The following is a 13,604-nucleotide window of genomic DNA, read 5'->3' on the forward strand; positions in this document are numbered from 1 at the left end:
CCCGACAGTGTGGATCTAGCATGATCCCAGCCGTTCAGGACACTCACGTAGTAACTGTGGACTCAGTCCACGACCGCCATGGTCAGGGGCGGCCCAATCGGAGGGCAGGGGGGGGCCCCATACGGGACCGGCAATTTTTGGGCGAGCGGTCGAGGTCAGGTGCACGGCCGATCTGAGGCTCTATTTGGGAGGCCCAGCTCCGCAGCGGTCTGAGTCCGCCATGGAGCACGCGCAGCCACTGGAGGCCGCCGCCATGCGCATACTCAGCCTCTGCTCCGGAGATGCGGGGACCTGTATCTGCAGCTAAAACTGCTAGATTCATGACCGGTCCCTGCTAGCCCCCTGGAGGGCTATGAATATGGGGCCTTTTCATGCCAGTTTTTCCGGTGTGAAAGGCAAGTTTTTACGACAGCGAGGGGGACATAGTCCCAAAAACAGAGAATCCAGCCCATTGAATGTCAAGGAGCGGTAATTGGATTATTTTTTGTTAGAAATGGTCATTGCCTGGCACTTGTGTGGTGCACATATTACTTGTCACCTCCCAGCCCAAGCTGGAAATTGTCCAGGTCTTCCTACATTTGGACATGGACTGCTTCACTATCTGAGGAATCGCAAAGTGTTCTGAACATTGTGCACTCGTCAATGATGAAAGGAAGGTCATTGATGAAGCAGCTGAAGATGGTTGGGCCTGTAGAACTCCTGCAGTGATACCCTGGAGCTGAGATGATTGACCTCTAATAACCACAACCATATTCCTTTATGCTCAGTATGACTTCAACCAGTGGATAGTTTTCTCCTCGATTTCCAATTAGCTCCAATTTTGTTAGGGCTCCCTGATGACACACTTGGTGAAATGCTGCCTTGATGTCAGTGGCAATCACTCTCACCTCACCTCTGGAGTTCAGGTCTTTTGTCCATTTTTGAACCAAGGCTATAATAAGATTAAGTGCTGAATGGCTCTGGTGGAACCCAAATTGAGTGTTAGTGAGCAGGTTATTGCTAAGTGAGTGCCGCTTGATAGCAATATTGATGACTCCTTTCCTCGCTTTACTGATGATCAAGAGTAGACTGATGGGAGAATAATTTGCTGATTGAATTTGTCCTGTTTCTTGTGTACAGGACTTAACTGGGAAATTTTCCACATTGCCAGGTAGAAGCCAGTGTAATATCTGTACTGGTATAGCAAGGCTAGCTGCATGGAAAGTTCTGGAGCATAAGTCTTCAGTACTAAAATGGTGAGGAGCCATAGCCTTTGCAGTCTCCAGGGCCTTTAGCCATTTCTTGACATCATGTGGAATGAATCGAATTGGCTGAAGACTGACATCTGTGATGCTGGGGATCTCCAGAGAAGGTCGAGATGGATAATCCACTTGGCACTTCTGGCTAAAGATTGTATCAAATGCTTCAATCTTAACTTTCGCATTATGGTGTTGTGCTCCTCCATTTGAGGATGTGGATATTTATGGAGCCTCCTCCTCCAGTGAGTTATTTAATTGTCCACCACCATTCAAGTTGGTGAAGATGGGGTCAAGTATGTTTTCCCTTTTTGTTGGTTCCCTCACCACCTGCTGCAGTCCCAGACTAGTAACTCTGTCCTTTAGGACCTAGCCAGCTGGGTCAGTAGTGGTGCTACCAAGCCACTCTTGGTGATGGACATTGTAGACCCCACCCAGAATACATTCTGCACCCCTGCCAGCCTCGGTGCTTTCTCCAAGTGAAGTTCAACATGGAGGAGTACCGATTCATCAGTATGGGAATCAGCAGGAGGTTTCCTTGCCCATGTTTGATCTGGTGCTATGAGGCTTCGTGGAGTTCAAAGTTGACGTTGTGGACTTCCAGGACAACTCCCTTCTGATACACCTCTGAGCCACCACTTCTGCTGGGTCTGTCCTGCCGGTGGAACAGGACATACGCAAGGATAGTGATGGTGGTGTCTGAGACATTGTCTCTAAGGTATGATTCTATGAAAATGACTATATCAGACTGTTTATTGACGAGTCTGTAGTCAATTTTGGTACAAGCCCCCAGAGGACTTTGCAGGATCGACAGGGCTGAGTTTGCGGTGCCGAGGTCGATCCGGTTTCACTCCGTTGAGACCTTTCAGTGGTTTGACACAACTGAGTGGCCATTTCAGAGAGTATTTAAGAGTCAACGACATCACTGTGTGTCTGGAGTCACATGTCGCCCACGCTAGGTAAGGATAGAAGATTTCCTTCCATTAATGAACCAGATGGGTTTTAATGACTGTTGACAATGGTTTCATGGTCATTATTAGACTTTTAATTCCAGATTATTGAATTCAAATTTGAACCCAGGTCCCCACAGCATTACCCTGTATCTGTGGATCACTAGTGACAATACCACAACACCACAGGATAACTAGTTCAGTGACAATACCACGATGTCACTGTCTCCCCATAGTGGTGACATCAAAATGGGATGTGGCCTTGTCTTCTCCTTGCTGGTTCTCCTCTTGGATCCCTGTGACTATAGCCCACCCATGCAGCCAGGACAGGGCACCCCAGATTCAGCGGCAAAAAAGGCAGGTGGTCACTTTCAACTGCAGTCAGCAATTGGGAGATCTGAGCCAATGGAAGAGCACAAAGGTAGGTGTTGGGAAGGTTGGGAAAGGAAACAAAGGGCTGGATTTTCATCCTAGTTCCGGGCATTTGGAGATGGAAAATTTCTCGGCTCAGTGCCCCACCTCAGCAGAAGGTGCCTGCTAAAGAGGCATTTTCAATCTGGTGCTAACAGGTGATCACTGGAGTTGAGCCTGCCGACCCCAAAAAGTGTATGGAGGCAACCACAGGGGCTGTCGGGTGCAGAGGCGGGTTGGTTAAGCGGTCAGCCTCAGTGCTCGGGTTCAGCTGTTTCAAAGGACTAATGGATGTCTGAGCTCTCATCAATGCTTTGTTATGCATTCTTGGCTGAGAGCCCAGGCATCCATTAATCTATTGAAACAGATGTGCCCAAGGGAAACATTACTTGTGCAATGAATGTAGGAATTTCAGATATATTGGGCAGGTTTCTCCGACCACCCACCGGGTCGGAGAATCGCCGGGGGGCGGCGTGAATCCCGCCCCCGCCGGCTGCCGCATTCTCCGGCGCCGGGGATTTGGCGGGGGCGGGAATCGTGCCACGCCGGTCGGCGGCCGCTGGCAACAGCCCCCCCGGTGATTTTCCAGCCCGCGATGGGGATGCAAGGGGATCTGGCCCCGGGAGGTGCCCCACGGTGGCCTGGCCCGCGATCGGAGCCCATCGATCTGCGGGTGGGCCTGTGCCGTTGGGGGCACTCTATTCCTCCGCGTCAGCCGCTGTAACAGTCCGCGATAGCTAATGCGGAGATGAACCCCTCCCTGCGCATGTGCTGGAATGACGCCAGCACACGCCGGCCGGCGGAGGCCTTTCGCCGCTGGTTGGCGTGGCACCAAGTCCCTTCCGCGCCGGCCGGCACGGCGCAAACCACTCCAGCGCCGGCTTAGCCCCTGAAGTGCGGAGGATTCCGCACCTTCGGGGAGGCCCAACGCCAGACTGGTTCACGCCAGCCCTTCGCACCGGAGTTGCCCACCCCGCCGGTTCACGGAGAATCCCGCCCATTGTATTGTATATATTTGGTGCAGTAAGGGTTAAAAGCCTGGCTTAGTGTGTGTGTGTGTGTGTGACTGCTGCAGTAGTTTTCATAGAATTTACAGTGCAGAAGGAGGCCATTCGGCCCATCGAGTCTGCACCGGCTCTTGGAAAGAGCACCCTACCCAAGGTCAACACCGCCACCCTATCCCCATAACCCAGTAACCCCACCCAATACTAAGGGCAATTTTGGACACTAAGGGCAATTTATCATGGCCAATCCACCTAACCTGCACATCTTTGGACTGTGGGAGGAAACCGGAGCACCCGGAGGAAACCCACGCACACACGGGGAGGATGTGCAGACTCCGCACAGACAGTGACCCAAGCCGGAATCGAACCTGGGACCCTGGAGCTGTGAAGCAATTGTGCTATCCACAAGGCTACCGTGCTGCCCTTGACTACAGTAGTGTTTTTATAAATCCTGATTTGCAAGACTGCAAGGCTTTTTGGAGCCAGAAGTGCAGTTAAAGCATCGTAAAAGTTTGGGCTAATGGAATTTTATTTAGATTAAGATGGTTCCCTGCGGAGTAATTAATCAACAACATTGGACTCGCCGGGTCGGAGAATCGGCGTGGTGCCGTGCCACGCCGCCCTGTCGCACCATCGGCTCCAGCTCAGCGCCGGTCGGGGTATGCGGTGACTCTCCGGCCCGGGCCGGCACAGGCCGGCGTGCCGATTATCCGGGCCGGATGGGATGAGCGGCCGTCAACAAAAAGCCGAGTCCCGCCGGCGCCGTTCTAACATCCTCTCAGCTGGCTGGACCTCGGCGTTGAAGGATCCGGGTGCGGCCTGTGGGGGGGTGGGGGGGGGTCCGACACCGGGGGAGAGGCATCTGTAGTGGCCTGGCCCGCCATCTGGGCCCACCGATCGGCGGGCCGGCCTCTCTGCCCCCTGGCCTCTTTTCCTCCACGCTGGCTCCTGTAGCCCTGCACCATTTGGCGTTGGGGCCGCCGCGGGGAAGGCCACTGCGCATGCGCTAGTTGGTGCCTGTACAACTATGCATGCGTGGACCCCGTGGCGCCAGGCTCAGGCTGGGATCGGCAGCTGGGGCGGTGGAGGCCGCTCCAGCACCGTCCTAGCCCCCTGTGTGCCGCAGAATAGGGACCAGGAATGGATACCGGCGCCGGAGTAAAACACTCCCGTTTTTACTCCGACATCGGAACTTAGCCGCCAGGTGGGAGAATCCCGCCCACAGTGTTCAGTTTAGAAAGATGATGATGTTAATGTGAGGAGCCAGGAGTTGAAGCAGCAGGTGTTGAGGTTCAGAGTTAGTCTGTGGGTGGAAGGCAAGCTGAGAAGCAGTTTCTATAGAAATACTGCCAGAGATTCTGCATTGTTCTGACAGGGTATAGGTCTATCTTTTCAAACTGTCTCAAAAGGCATCTCTTTACAGCAAGTATTCCCGAGACTGCAAACTGTATTTCAAAGTGGAATGTGACCTGAGAAAGTTCTGTTGTTTGAGTGGAAGTAAAGATAGCAGTTAAGCGATTTTGTGTCACTGTATTGATTAGCATTGTTTAAGGGGTAACTGTAAGCTATTTTCTTTTGTGATGTTAAAGATATTTTAATACTTTAGTAATAAAGTTTGTTCTAATATACCATATCCCTATGTTGCGTCAAATCACTGCTGGAGTGAGGTATCCTTTCCTCACGGTCCTACAAAATAAAAATAAAATATTGGGGATTCTGCCCACTATCCTACCGACTGTTGGGGTCTGGTCCAGGATTGTAATAAACTTGGGGGCTCGTTCGGGATTTAAAAGTATAGTTCTTTGTTTAGTTTGGGATTATTGAACTCAAAGACAGTGAATGCGTGTGGAACATGTGTGTTATTTCGGATGGTACAGTTTAAATAGGAATGTACCTTTAAGAAATGGAGCTGATCATATTACTGAAGTGATGTCAGAGGGTGGGTGGAGCTGAGCTCACTTCTGCTTTTGAGTTTCAGTTTGAGAAGGCAGCTGGGAGTGTCTGTGTGTTTTGCTGAGAGCTGCAGGAAGAAATACAGAGCTGGTCTGTTGATTTCTGCAAATCCAAAGACTATAAATATATTGAATGTAAGCGAAGGTCTCTTTTTGAAGGTTTGAAGTCTTTTGGATGTTTAAAGGAACAGTTTGAAGGATTATTTAGTGTTGTAGTCTTTTGGGGTTATCTTTGAAGTAATGGGTGTTAAGATATTCAACGCTTGTTTTTAAAAGGTTAACTTGAGTTCATAGAATATACATTGTTTTGTTTTAAAAAACACTTATCCATTTCTGCTGTATCACACCTGGAGAGTACGCCGTGTGCTTCCCACACCACAATCTATTAAAAGTTGTGGGTCGGTTGAACTCCATGAAACACTTCGGGGTTCTCTAAACCCGGACCCATAACAGTTGTGACTGGAAATAGCTCTTTCAGTTGCAGAAATCTTCCTGGGTGTGGAAGAGGACACTCAGGCTGTCAGTAAAACAAAACCTTTGTTAGAGAAAGTTAGCTTTCTCTGAAGGCGTAAGGAACATGGGGGCGAGATTCTCCGACCCCCCGCCAGGTCGGAGAATCGCCGGGGGCTGGCGTGAATCCCTCCCCCGCCGGTTGCCGAATTCTCCGGCACCGGATATTCGGTGGGGGCAGGAATCGCGCGCGCCGGTTGGCAGGCCCCCCCGCCCCCGTGATTCTCCGGCCCGGATGGGCTGAAGTCCCGCTGCTAGAATGCCTGTCCCGCCAGCGTGGATTAAACCACCTCTCTTACCGGCGGGACAAGGTGGCGCGGGCGGGCTCCGGGGTTTTTCGGGGGGGCGTGGGGCGATTTGGCCCCAGGGGGTGCCCCCACGGTGGCCTGGCCTGCGATCGGGGCCCACCGATCCAAGGGCGGGCCTGTGGCGTGGGGGCACTCTTTCCCTTCCGCCTTCGCCACAGTCTCCACCATGGCGGACTCCCTCCACAGCGCAAGCGCCGCCCGGCAATGTCATTTCCGCGCCAGCTGGCGGGGCACCAAAGGCCTTTTCCGCCAACTGGCGGGGCAGAAATCAGTCCGGCGCGGGCCTAGCCCCTCAAGGTTGGCGCTTGGCCCCCCAAGATGCGGAGGATTCCGCACATTTGGGGCGGCGCGATGCCGGACTGATTTGCGCCGTTTTTGGCGCCGGTCGGCGGACATCGCGCCGATACCGGAGATTTTCGCCCCACGAGAGAATACAAACAACAGTTCGGCATTTAAATTTGCCAGAGACACAGTCTGAATCATAAGAATTAGCTCGAGTTCAATTGCAAATTAAACCATTAGAGATGCAGGAACAAGGAAAGGGGAGTGGCTATGGCAGATGAGAAAGAAAAGGAGAGATTGGCAATGGCAGGAGAAAAGGAAAGAGAGAGTGAGCAGAAAAGGAAAGAGAGAGGTCTTTACAAAAGGAAATGGAAAGGAAGAAGCTTGAGATCAAAATGGAAAGATCTGCAAAGGAAGAAAGGGGTTAGGAAAAGAAAGAATTTGAACTGTGGAAACTATTGCAGAAATGGCAAATGATTTTGAAATAGTTCGCAAACTAAAGTCTGTTTTTCAGCATCAATTTGAATCTGTAAAGGTTGGAAACTGCAGAAATGAGAAATTCACAGGTAGACAAGGCAAAGGATGGCCAGTTTGAGACATTAAGGAGAGTTTGCCTCAGGTGAAAAATGAAACCTATGAAAGAGGAAGAGAGATAATAAAACATAAATGTTTTCATTGTAATAAAGTCAGACATATGGGGCAGGATTCTCTCAGCCCGGGGCCGGGCCGGAGAATCCCCGCGACCGGACCACGCCCCCCCGACGCCGGCAGGCGATTCTCCGCAGAGTGGAGAATCGGAGCCATTGGCGCCGATTGCGGGCCGCTCCACGTGGCTGGCCCACCGATTCTCGGCCTGGGATGGGCCGAGCGGCCATAGTGAAAACACTGAGTCCCGCCGGCGCCGTCCACACCTGCTAGCAGCCAGCGGGAACTCTGCATGGAAGGGCCGGGTGGCGGCCTGTGGGGGGAGGGGAGGGGTCTCCGACCCGGGGGGGGGGGGGGGGGGGTCCGATGCGGCCTGGCCCGTGACTGGCACCCACTGATCAGCGGGCCGGCCTCTCTATCCCCCGGCCTCTTAGTGTTGAAGTCGTAGTATTGGTAGCTTAAGAAAAGTATTGAGAAGACAGACTTGTTAAAATAAGATAAACCAGTGGGGTTTACTAAAGTTAAAAAAAACGGTTGCAGCAGAAGAAGTGCAACAAAGTATACAGCCTAGTTAGAGGTTGATGGATAAGAAGGTGGCAGATCATTTTTAAAGGTTTTATTTGTGAGGGTAAGGTTTACTCGTGTGTACAAGATAGAGTAGGTAAGGACATTCAAGGTAATGGGGAGATCCCCTCCTCACCCCCCCCCCCCCCCGCCCCCCCCCCCCCCCCCCCAGAGAGCTATGTGCAGCGCAATCACAGGTTTGAATGATTGGAATGGACTTGGTGTTTGGAATGCACTTCCTCTCTATGTTGTGGTCAATGTTTGTGAACATTGGGGTTTCACCACTTATGCCACTGAACCATGAAGGGAGATGAATGAATCAATGCCACAGATAGTTTGTAGAAGCTGTCAATCACAGACCACTAATAGAAAGCTATTAATGGCTTGCAGTTAATGGATCTGTTTGAACCAGACACAGGTCACAGCTGCTCTCCTTCCAGGAATGGATACTTGGAACTTCAAGATAAGTGTTACAGCTGTGATTCTTCTCACTGCCCCTGTCTATAGTGCTCTCTAGCTTCCAGACAGGGAGCTCTTTACTTGGGGGTTTTGGGGGGGGGGGGGTTGGAGGGGTCTATGTGTGTGTGTGTGGGGGGGGGGTTCTTTTGGTCAGGGGTCCCTCTGAGGGGCTCATTTTGGTCAGGGGATCTTCTGTAGGGGGTCAGCCTTGCAGGGGTCCCATGGGGCATCGCCCTATACTGGGTCCCTGGGAGTTGAGTCTCTTTGGTCTGAGGATCCCTGGGAGCAGGAGTCCCCCCATTACAGGGGTGCCTGAGGGTCCCCCCATTACAGGGGTGCCTGGGGGTCCCCCCATTACAGGGGTGCCTGGGGGAGGTTCTCCCTATTACGGGATTTGCGATGTGGAGGGGGGGGCAGGTGGTGACTGCAGGATCTTACTATGGGGCCACCTGCTCAAAATGGCAGCCCGATAGCAGGACTTCCACCACCCCCCACCCCCGAGGGGATCCCTCTTATTCCAAGCCATGTATAAATTTGCTTGGCAAGGAAGACTGAATTGCTTGCTTGTTTCTGCTCCCAGAGGGTCGTAAACTAGAATTCCGCCCTATATCTCTATTTCTTTGTGAAATCACTCCCGCAGCGAGGTACCCTTTCTTCACAGTCTTACAAAATTAAACTAAAATATTGGGGTTTCTGTCCAGTATCCTCGTCACTGTTGGGGTCTGGTCCAGGATTGTAAGACTTGATTGACAGCTTTTTCTCCAGTATCCTGTCAACCAACAAATGCTTATTGGGCATAAGATAAAGAGATGTGAAGTGCTTGTAGTTTCTGCTACTTGAAACTTTGAAGGTCTGGAAGATTGACACTTCTCTAGGGCTATAGTAAAAACACTTTTTTTTTAACAAAGTAGAAAGTTATAAATAAATGACTTTTTTTAAAGCTTTCCCACACATGCTATTGTTATTAAAGGGTTTATTGGGTCTATACAAAGCCTGTGGGCATTCAAATGCCATAGGTTTGCTTGGAGGATATGAGGGGCCATTGGGAGTAGTTGGAGGTGCATGGATTGACGTGAAGGATATGAGGGGCCATGGAAAATATGAGGCGCCATGCGGGGGTAGGTGAAGGATTTCATGACACCTCTAAGGGTCCTTGAAAGGTTGGCTCTGCTCCACGCAAATTATGGCGGACTAGAAGATAGCACCATTATGGAGGTGACTAGGTCAGGAGTGTGACTTGCAACAGCCTGCACCTTCTGCTGTGCTGATGAAAACTGTGGTCTACGGGAATGGGGCAGGAATCCCGGAATCGGGTTACATAGAATGCATAAAATCCCTACACCGCAGAAGGAAACCAGTCGGCTCATCAAGTCTACACCGACCCTCCAAAAGAGCACTCTATCTAGGCCTTATGCCCCCGCCCTAACTCCGCGCATTGATCATGGCCAATCCACCTGACCTGCACATCTTTGGACTATGGGAGATAACCGGAGCAGCTGGAGGGAACCCATGCAGACATGAGGAGAACATGCAATCACCCAAAGCAGGGTGCATAGTCCCTGGCACTGTGACACAACAGTGCTAACCACTGTGCCAGCGTGCCGTCAACATTTCCAAAGGTCCTTGGAGTCTCTCCAGCTTCACGAAAACCCAGCCCAGCAGGTTGATCTCATTGGTAGGGGTTAGGTAGTGCAGTCGTTATGTTACCAAACTAGTAAGCTCAACATCTGAACCTGATAACCCAGAGAATGTCAGTTCAAATTCCACTATAACCGGTCGAGAATTGGAGTTCAAATCTATAAGATCTGGAAATGAAAGACTGATAATTCAGTAAAAGTCATTATGAAGCTCCAGTGAAAAAAGTGATTTAACTTCTTAATCCCCTCTTCATTACTAACCCCTTGATCCTGGAAACAACCTTGTGAATTTACATTACACATTTACATTACATTACTTAAATAATTTCTCTATAGCGGATTGCCTAAAACATCAGTCTCTCCAGATCACGGTCACCCATCTGTCATGATTATTTCTAGACTGGGGAACCAAGTCATCAAAGACATAGGCAAAACAAGGAAGAGAGAGATGGGAACAAGACCTATTAAAAAAAACAAGAAACAGATTGTTGTCAAAATAAAAGTAAACAAACAAAATTATTCTGCATGGTTTAAAATTTTCTAATGTTTCCTCCTCATTTCCGAGATGACTGACAAGGAAGTACAACAGCACTCCCACATCTATAATAAATCATCGAATTTAGCTTTTACAAGTGACAATGCAGCACTGACATCATCTATCAGGCATATCATAAAACATTTTTCAAACATACCATTGAAAAAGAGATAATGAAACCAACATTAGACCTAACAGGGACGTTTTTTGTGAAATTCAATAATATATTACCCGATCGCATGTCTCTCCAACAGACGCTGTACTGGTATGGTTAGTTTGCCCAGAAAGCGCTTTATGATAGGACGACTCTTGGCAAACTTGTCTTTGACATCAATTTCAAGTACATCGGTGAGCAGGGCTACAAAAGAATATTTCTGTAAAATATAAATAAAATGTATCACGTCAATCCCATTTAACAGTCCCATTAACGCTTGGTTTTGTCACTGTTCATTTCCTTCAGGAACTATCTGCTCTGTGTCAATGATAGCAGAATTGTTTACCTCTCCTTGCCAAATAGGGTTTGTTGTGTTCGCCACAATTGTTGACCTCTTCTCTTGTCCATGATGAGCAAAAGTGGGGAAGGAGCTCTTCTTCCCAGGCTGAATGGACATCTTTAAATATGGATCTGGATTGAAAAACATTCCTTTCTTGAGCCCTACGGCTCTGATATCTGTTTGAAAGAAAAGGATCAGCAAGTTACATTCATAGTTACAATGTTAGATCCTGCAGTGGTCATTGTGGTAATATGCATCACTGTAAATACACAAGGGGTTAATGTAGATACACTAAGACTAAATAAATACTAGAGGGAGTACAGAGACATCATGACACACAGACATTCAACCAATAGGTCAGTAAAATAGGACATGACCAATGAGCAGCCAAGACACACCCAGAGGTGACACTACCACAAGGGGGCTACCCATATAAAAGGACAGGGCACACATGCTCTTTCTCTTTTCCATAGGCGACACTCAGAGACACTGGAGCAAATCAGGAAGCATCACACCCACTGCATGGATTAGAGCAGACTGGTTTGTTAGATAGAGTTACTATAGCAAGATCAGCAGGAGAGTCGAACTCAAGTAAGAGAATTGTTAACTGTTCAATAAATGTGTTAAACCTAGCTCCAAGTCTGAACCTTCCTTTGTCAGAGTATACATCAAGGAAGCAGCTTATGCTACATGAAGAAGCATAACACAACATGGTTCCAGGAGTGCCTGTTAAATCTACATAGTTCAACTCAACATATCCGTGACTACCAGCAATAGCACCCAGGCAAGATGTTCGAGATTCCGGTTCCACAGCAGCTCAGGTACGACGGCAATCTCAGTGCAAATTGGCGTGCGTTCAGGCAGAGATTCGAGATCTACCTGGTAGCGTCCAACCTAGATGGCGTGGCGGATTCAGAGAAAATAAAGCTTCTGCTCACAATTGCCGGTGCAAGAGCAGCAGAAATCTTCGAGACCTTCAAGTACTCCAAAGGGCAAGACAAGAGAGACTTCCAGACAGTCCTGGACAAGTTTCAAGAATACTGCGAGGAACACACAAGAGAGAATGGTAAAAGAGGCGCCAATACTCACCACAAGGCGAAGGTAGGCCTGCAAATGCAGAAACCGACAGTTTTGATTGGCAGCCATCTTGAGAAAGCAGCCGCACATGCGCAGTTCCCCAAAAGAAGAGTACCGGCAAAAGTGTTCTACGCATGCGCGAGACACCGCGCATGCGCAGTTGCAAAAAGAGCGCAAAGTACAGGAAAAGCCATCTGCGTATGCGCGATCCATTCCTACACCTTACGTCACAAGCGTCCTGACGTCAGAGGCCCCGGACCATGCGCCCACTTAAAGGGGAAATGCCCAAAAATAAGAAGAAAAAAAACTTTAAGCCGTAAAACACAATTCTTTCACCTGGAACGACAGCACAATGCCTGAACTTCGACCAGTAGCTGAAAGTAACCTCCGCAGAACCCTGCAACAAGCAGTTAGCACCACCCTAAGAGATGATTTAGTCCTTGAAGGCTACGACTCAGACGTTGATTACTTCTTTTGACATCGCGAGCACAATGGCAGCTCCGACACAAAAAGTGATGATATGGTCATTGAAGACTACGACTCAGACGATGATTTCATCATTGTACGTGGCGACCTCAGTACCAAATCCGAACCACAACGAGATGTGTTGTACAGTGAAGAATCCGACACAGACATGGATGAGTTCTTCGGATTTGAGGATCCTCAGCCCAGAACAGACGACATCCCGACTCGTGAGTACAGGATTCTGCTGCGGCCTGAAGCCAAGTGACAGAGAGCGTTTGCCGTTCGCCATTTTAAATCGGAGTTAGCCATTCTAAATCGGGAGTTAGCCATTTTATCTGGCTACAGTACAAGCCCACAGAGAGCGGCCTGACGCCAAGAGACAGAGAGAGGTCCAAGCCCACAGAGAGCGGCCTGACGCCACACCAGTGGTCCACGCACCACGAAGAGTGCTCCACGCACCACGAAGAGTCCCCGACTCCACACAGACAGTGGTCCACACACCACGAAGAGTCCCTGACTCCACACAGAGGGTGGTCCATGCACCACGAAGAGTCCCCGACTCTGCACAGAAAGTGATGACAGACTCCACAGCGAGACCACTGCACGACTCCGTTGAGAGCGCACAGATCGACTCCACAGCGAGACCACTGCATGACTCCACAAAGGGAACGATACCAGTCTCCACAGGGAGAGCGATACAAGCCTCCACAGCGAGCACGTTGACAGACTCCACGATGGAAGCAATGCAAGACTCCAGAACGCAGTCCTTGCATGAACAAGACCATGAAGGTCTAGCAACCTTATCTGAGCAACCAGCAGCAGATGATGCAAGTCTGCCATGCTCAAGTGCACAGCAAGACGACTATGACAGTCTAGCATGCTCATGTGAAAAACAAAAAGACGATGACAGTCTACCCAGATTATTTGAGCCACCAGAAGAAGATTCTGACAGTCTACCCAGCTCATCTAACCGACAAGAAGACACTGAAGGTCTACCCACTGTATGTGCGACAAGTGACAAAGGCATCACAATTCCCATACAGGATGTGCAACATGACAGCGAGGCTGACTGTTCT

General features: G+C 49.8%; 1 protein-coding gene across 1 annotated transcript in view; it reads right to left on the minus strand.

Annotated features, from left to right (window-relative positions):
- Positions 1-13,604, minus strand: part of LOC140392897 (E3 ubiquitin-protein ligase HECW2-like) — a 595,816-nt gene that overhangs the window by 246,525 nt on the left and 335,687 nt on the right. The window contains 2 exon segments of the mRNA XM_072478670.1: positions 10,724-10,866; positions 10,993-11,162. Coding sequence (XP_072334771.1) covers positions 10,724-10,866; positions 10,993-11,162 — 313 coding nt within the window.

This window comes from Scyliorhinus torazame, chromosome 2 (genome assembly GCF_047496885.1).
Source record: "Scyliorhinus torazame isolate Kashiwa2021f chromosome 2, sScyTor2.1, whole genome shotgun sequence".
NCBI lineage: Eukaryota > Metazoa > Chordata > Chondrichthyes > Carcharhiniformes > Scyliorhinidae > Scyliorhinus > Scyliorhinus torazame.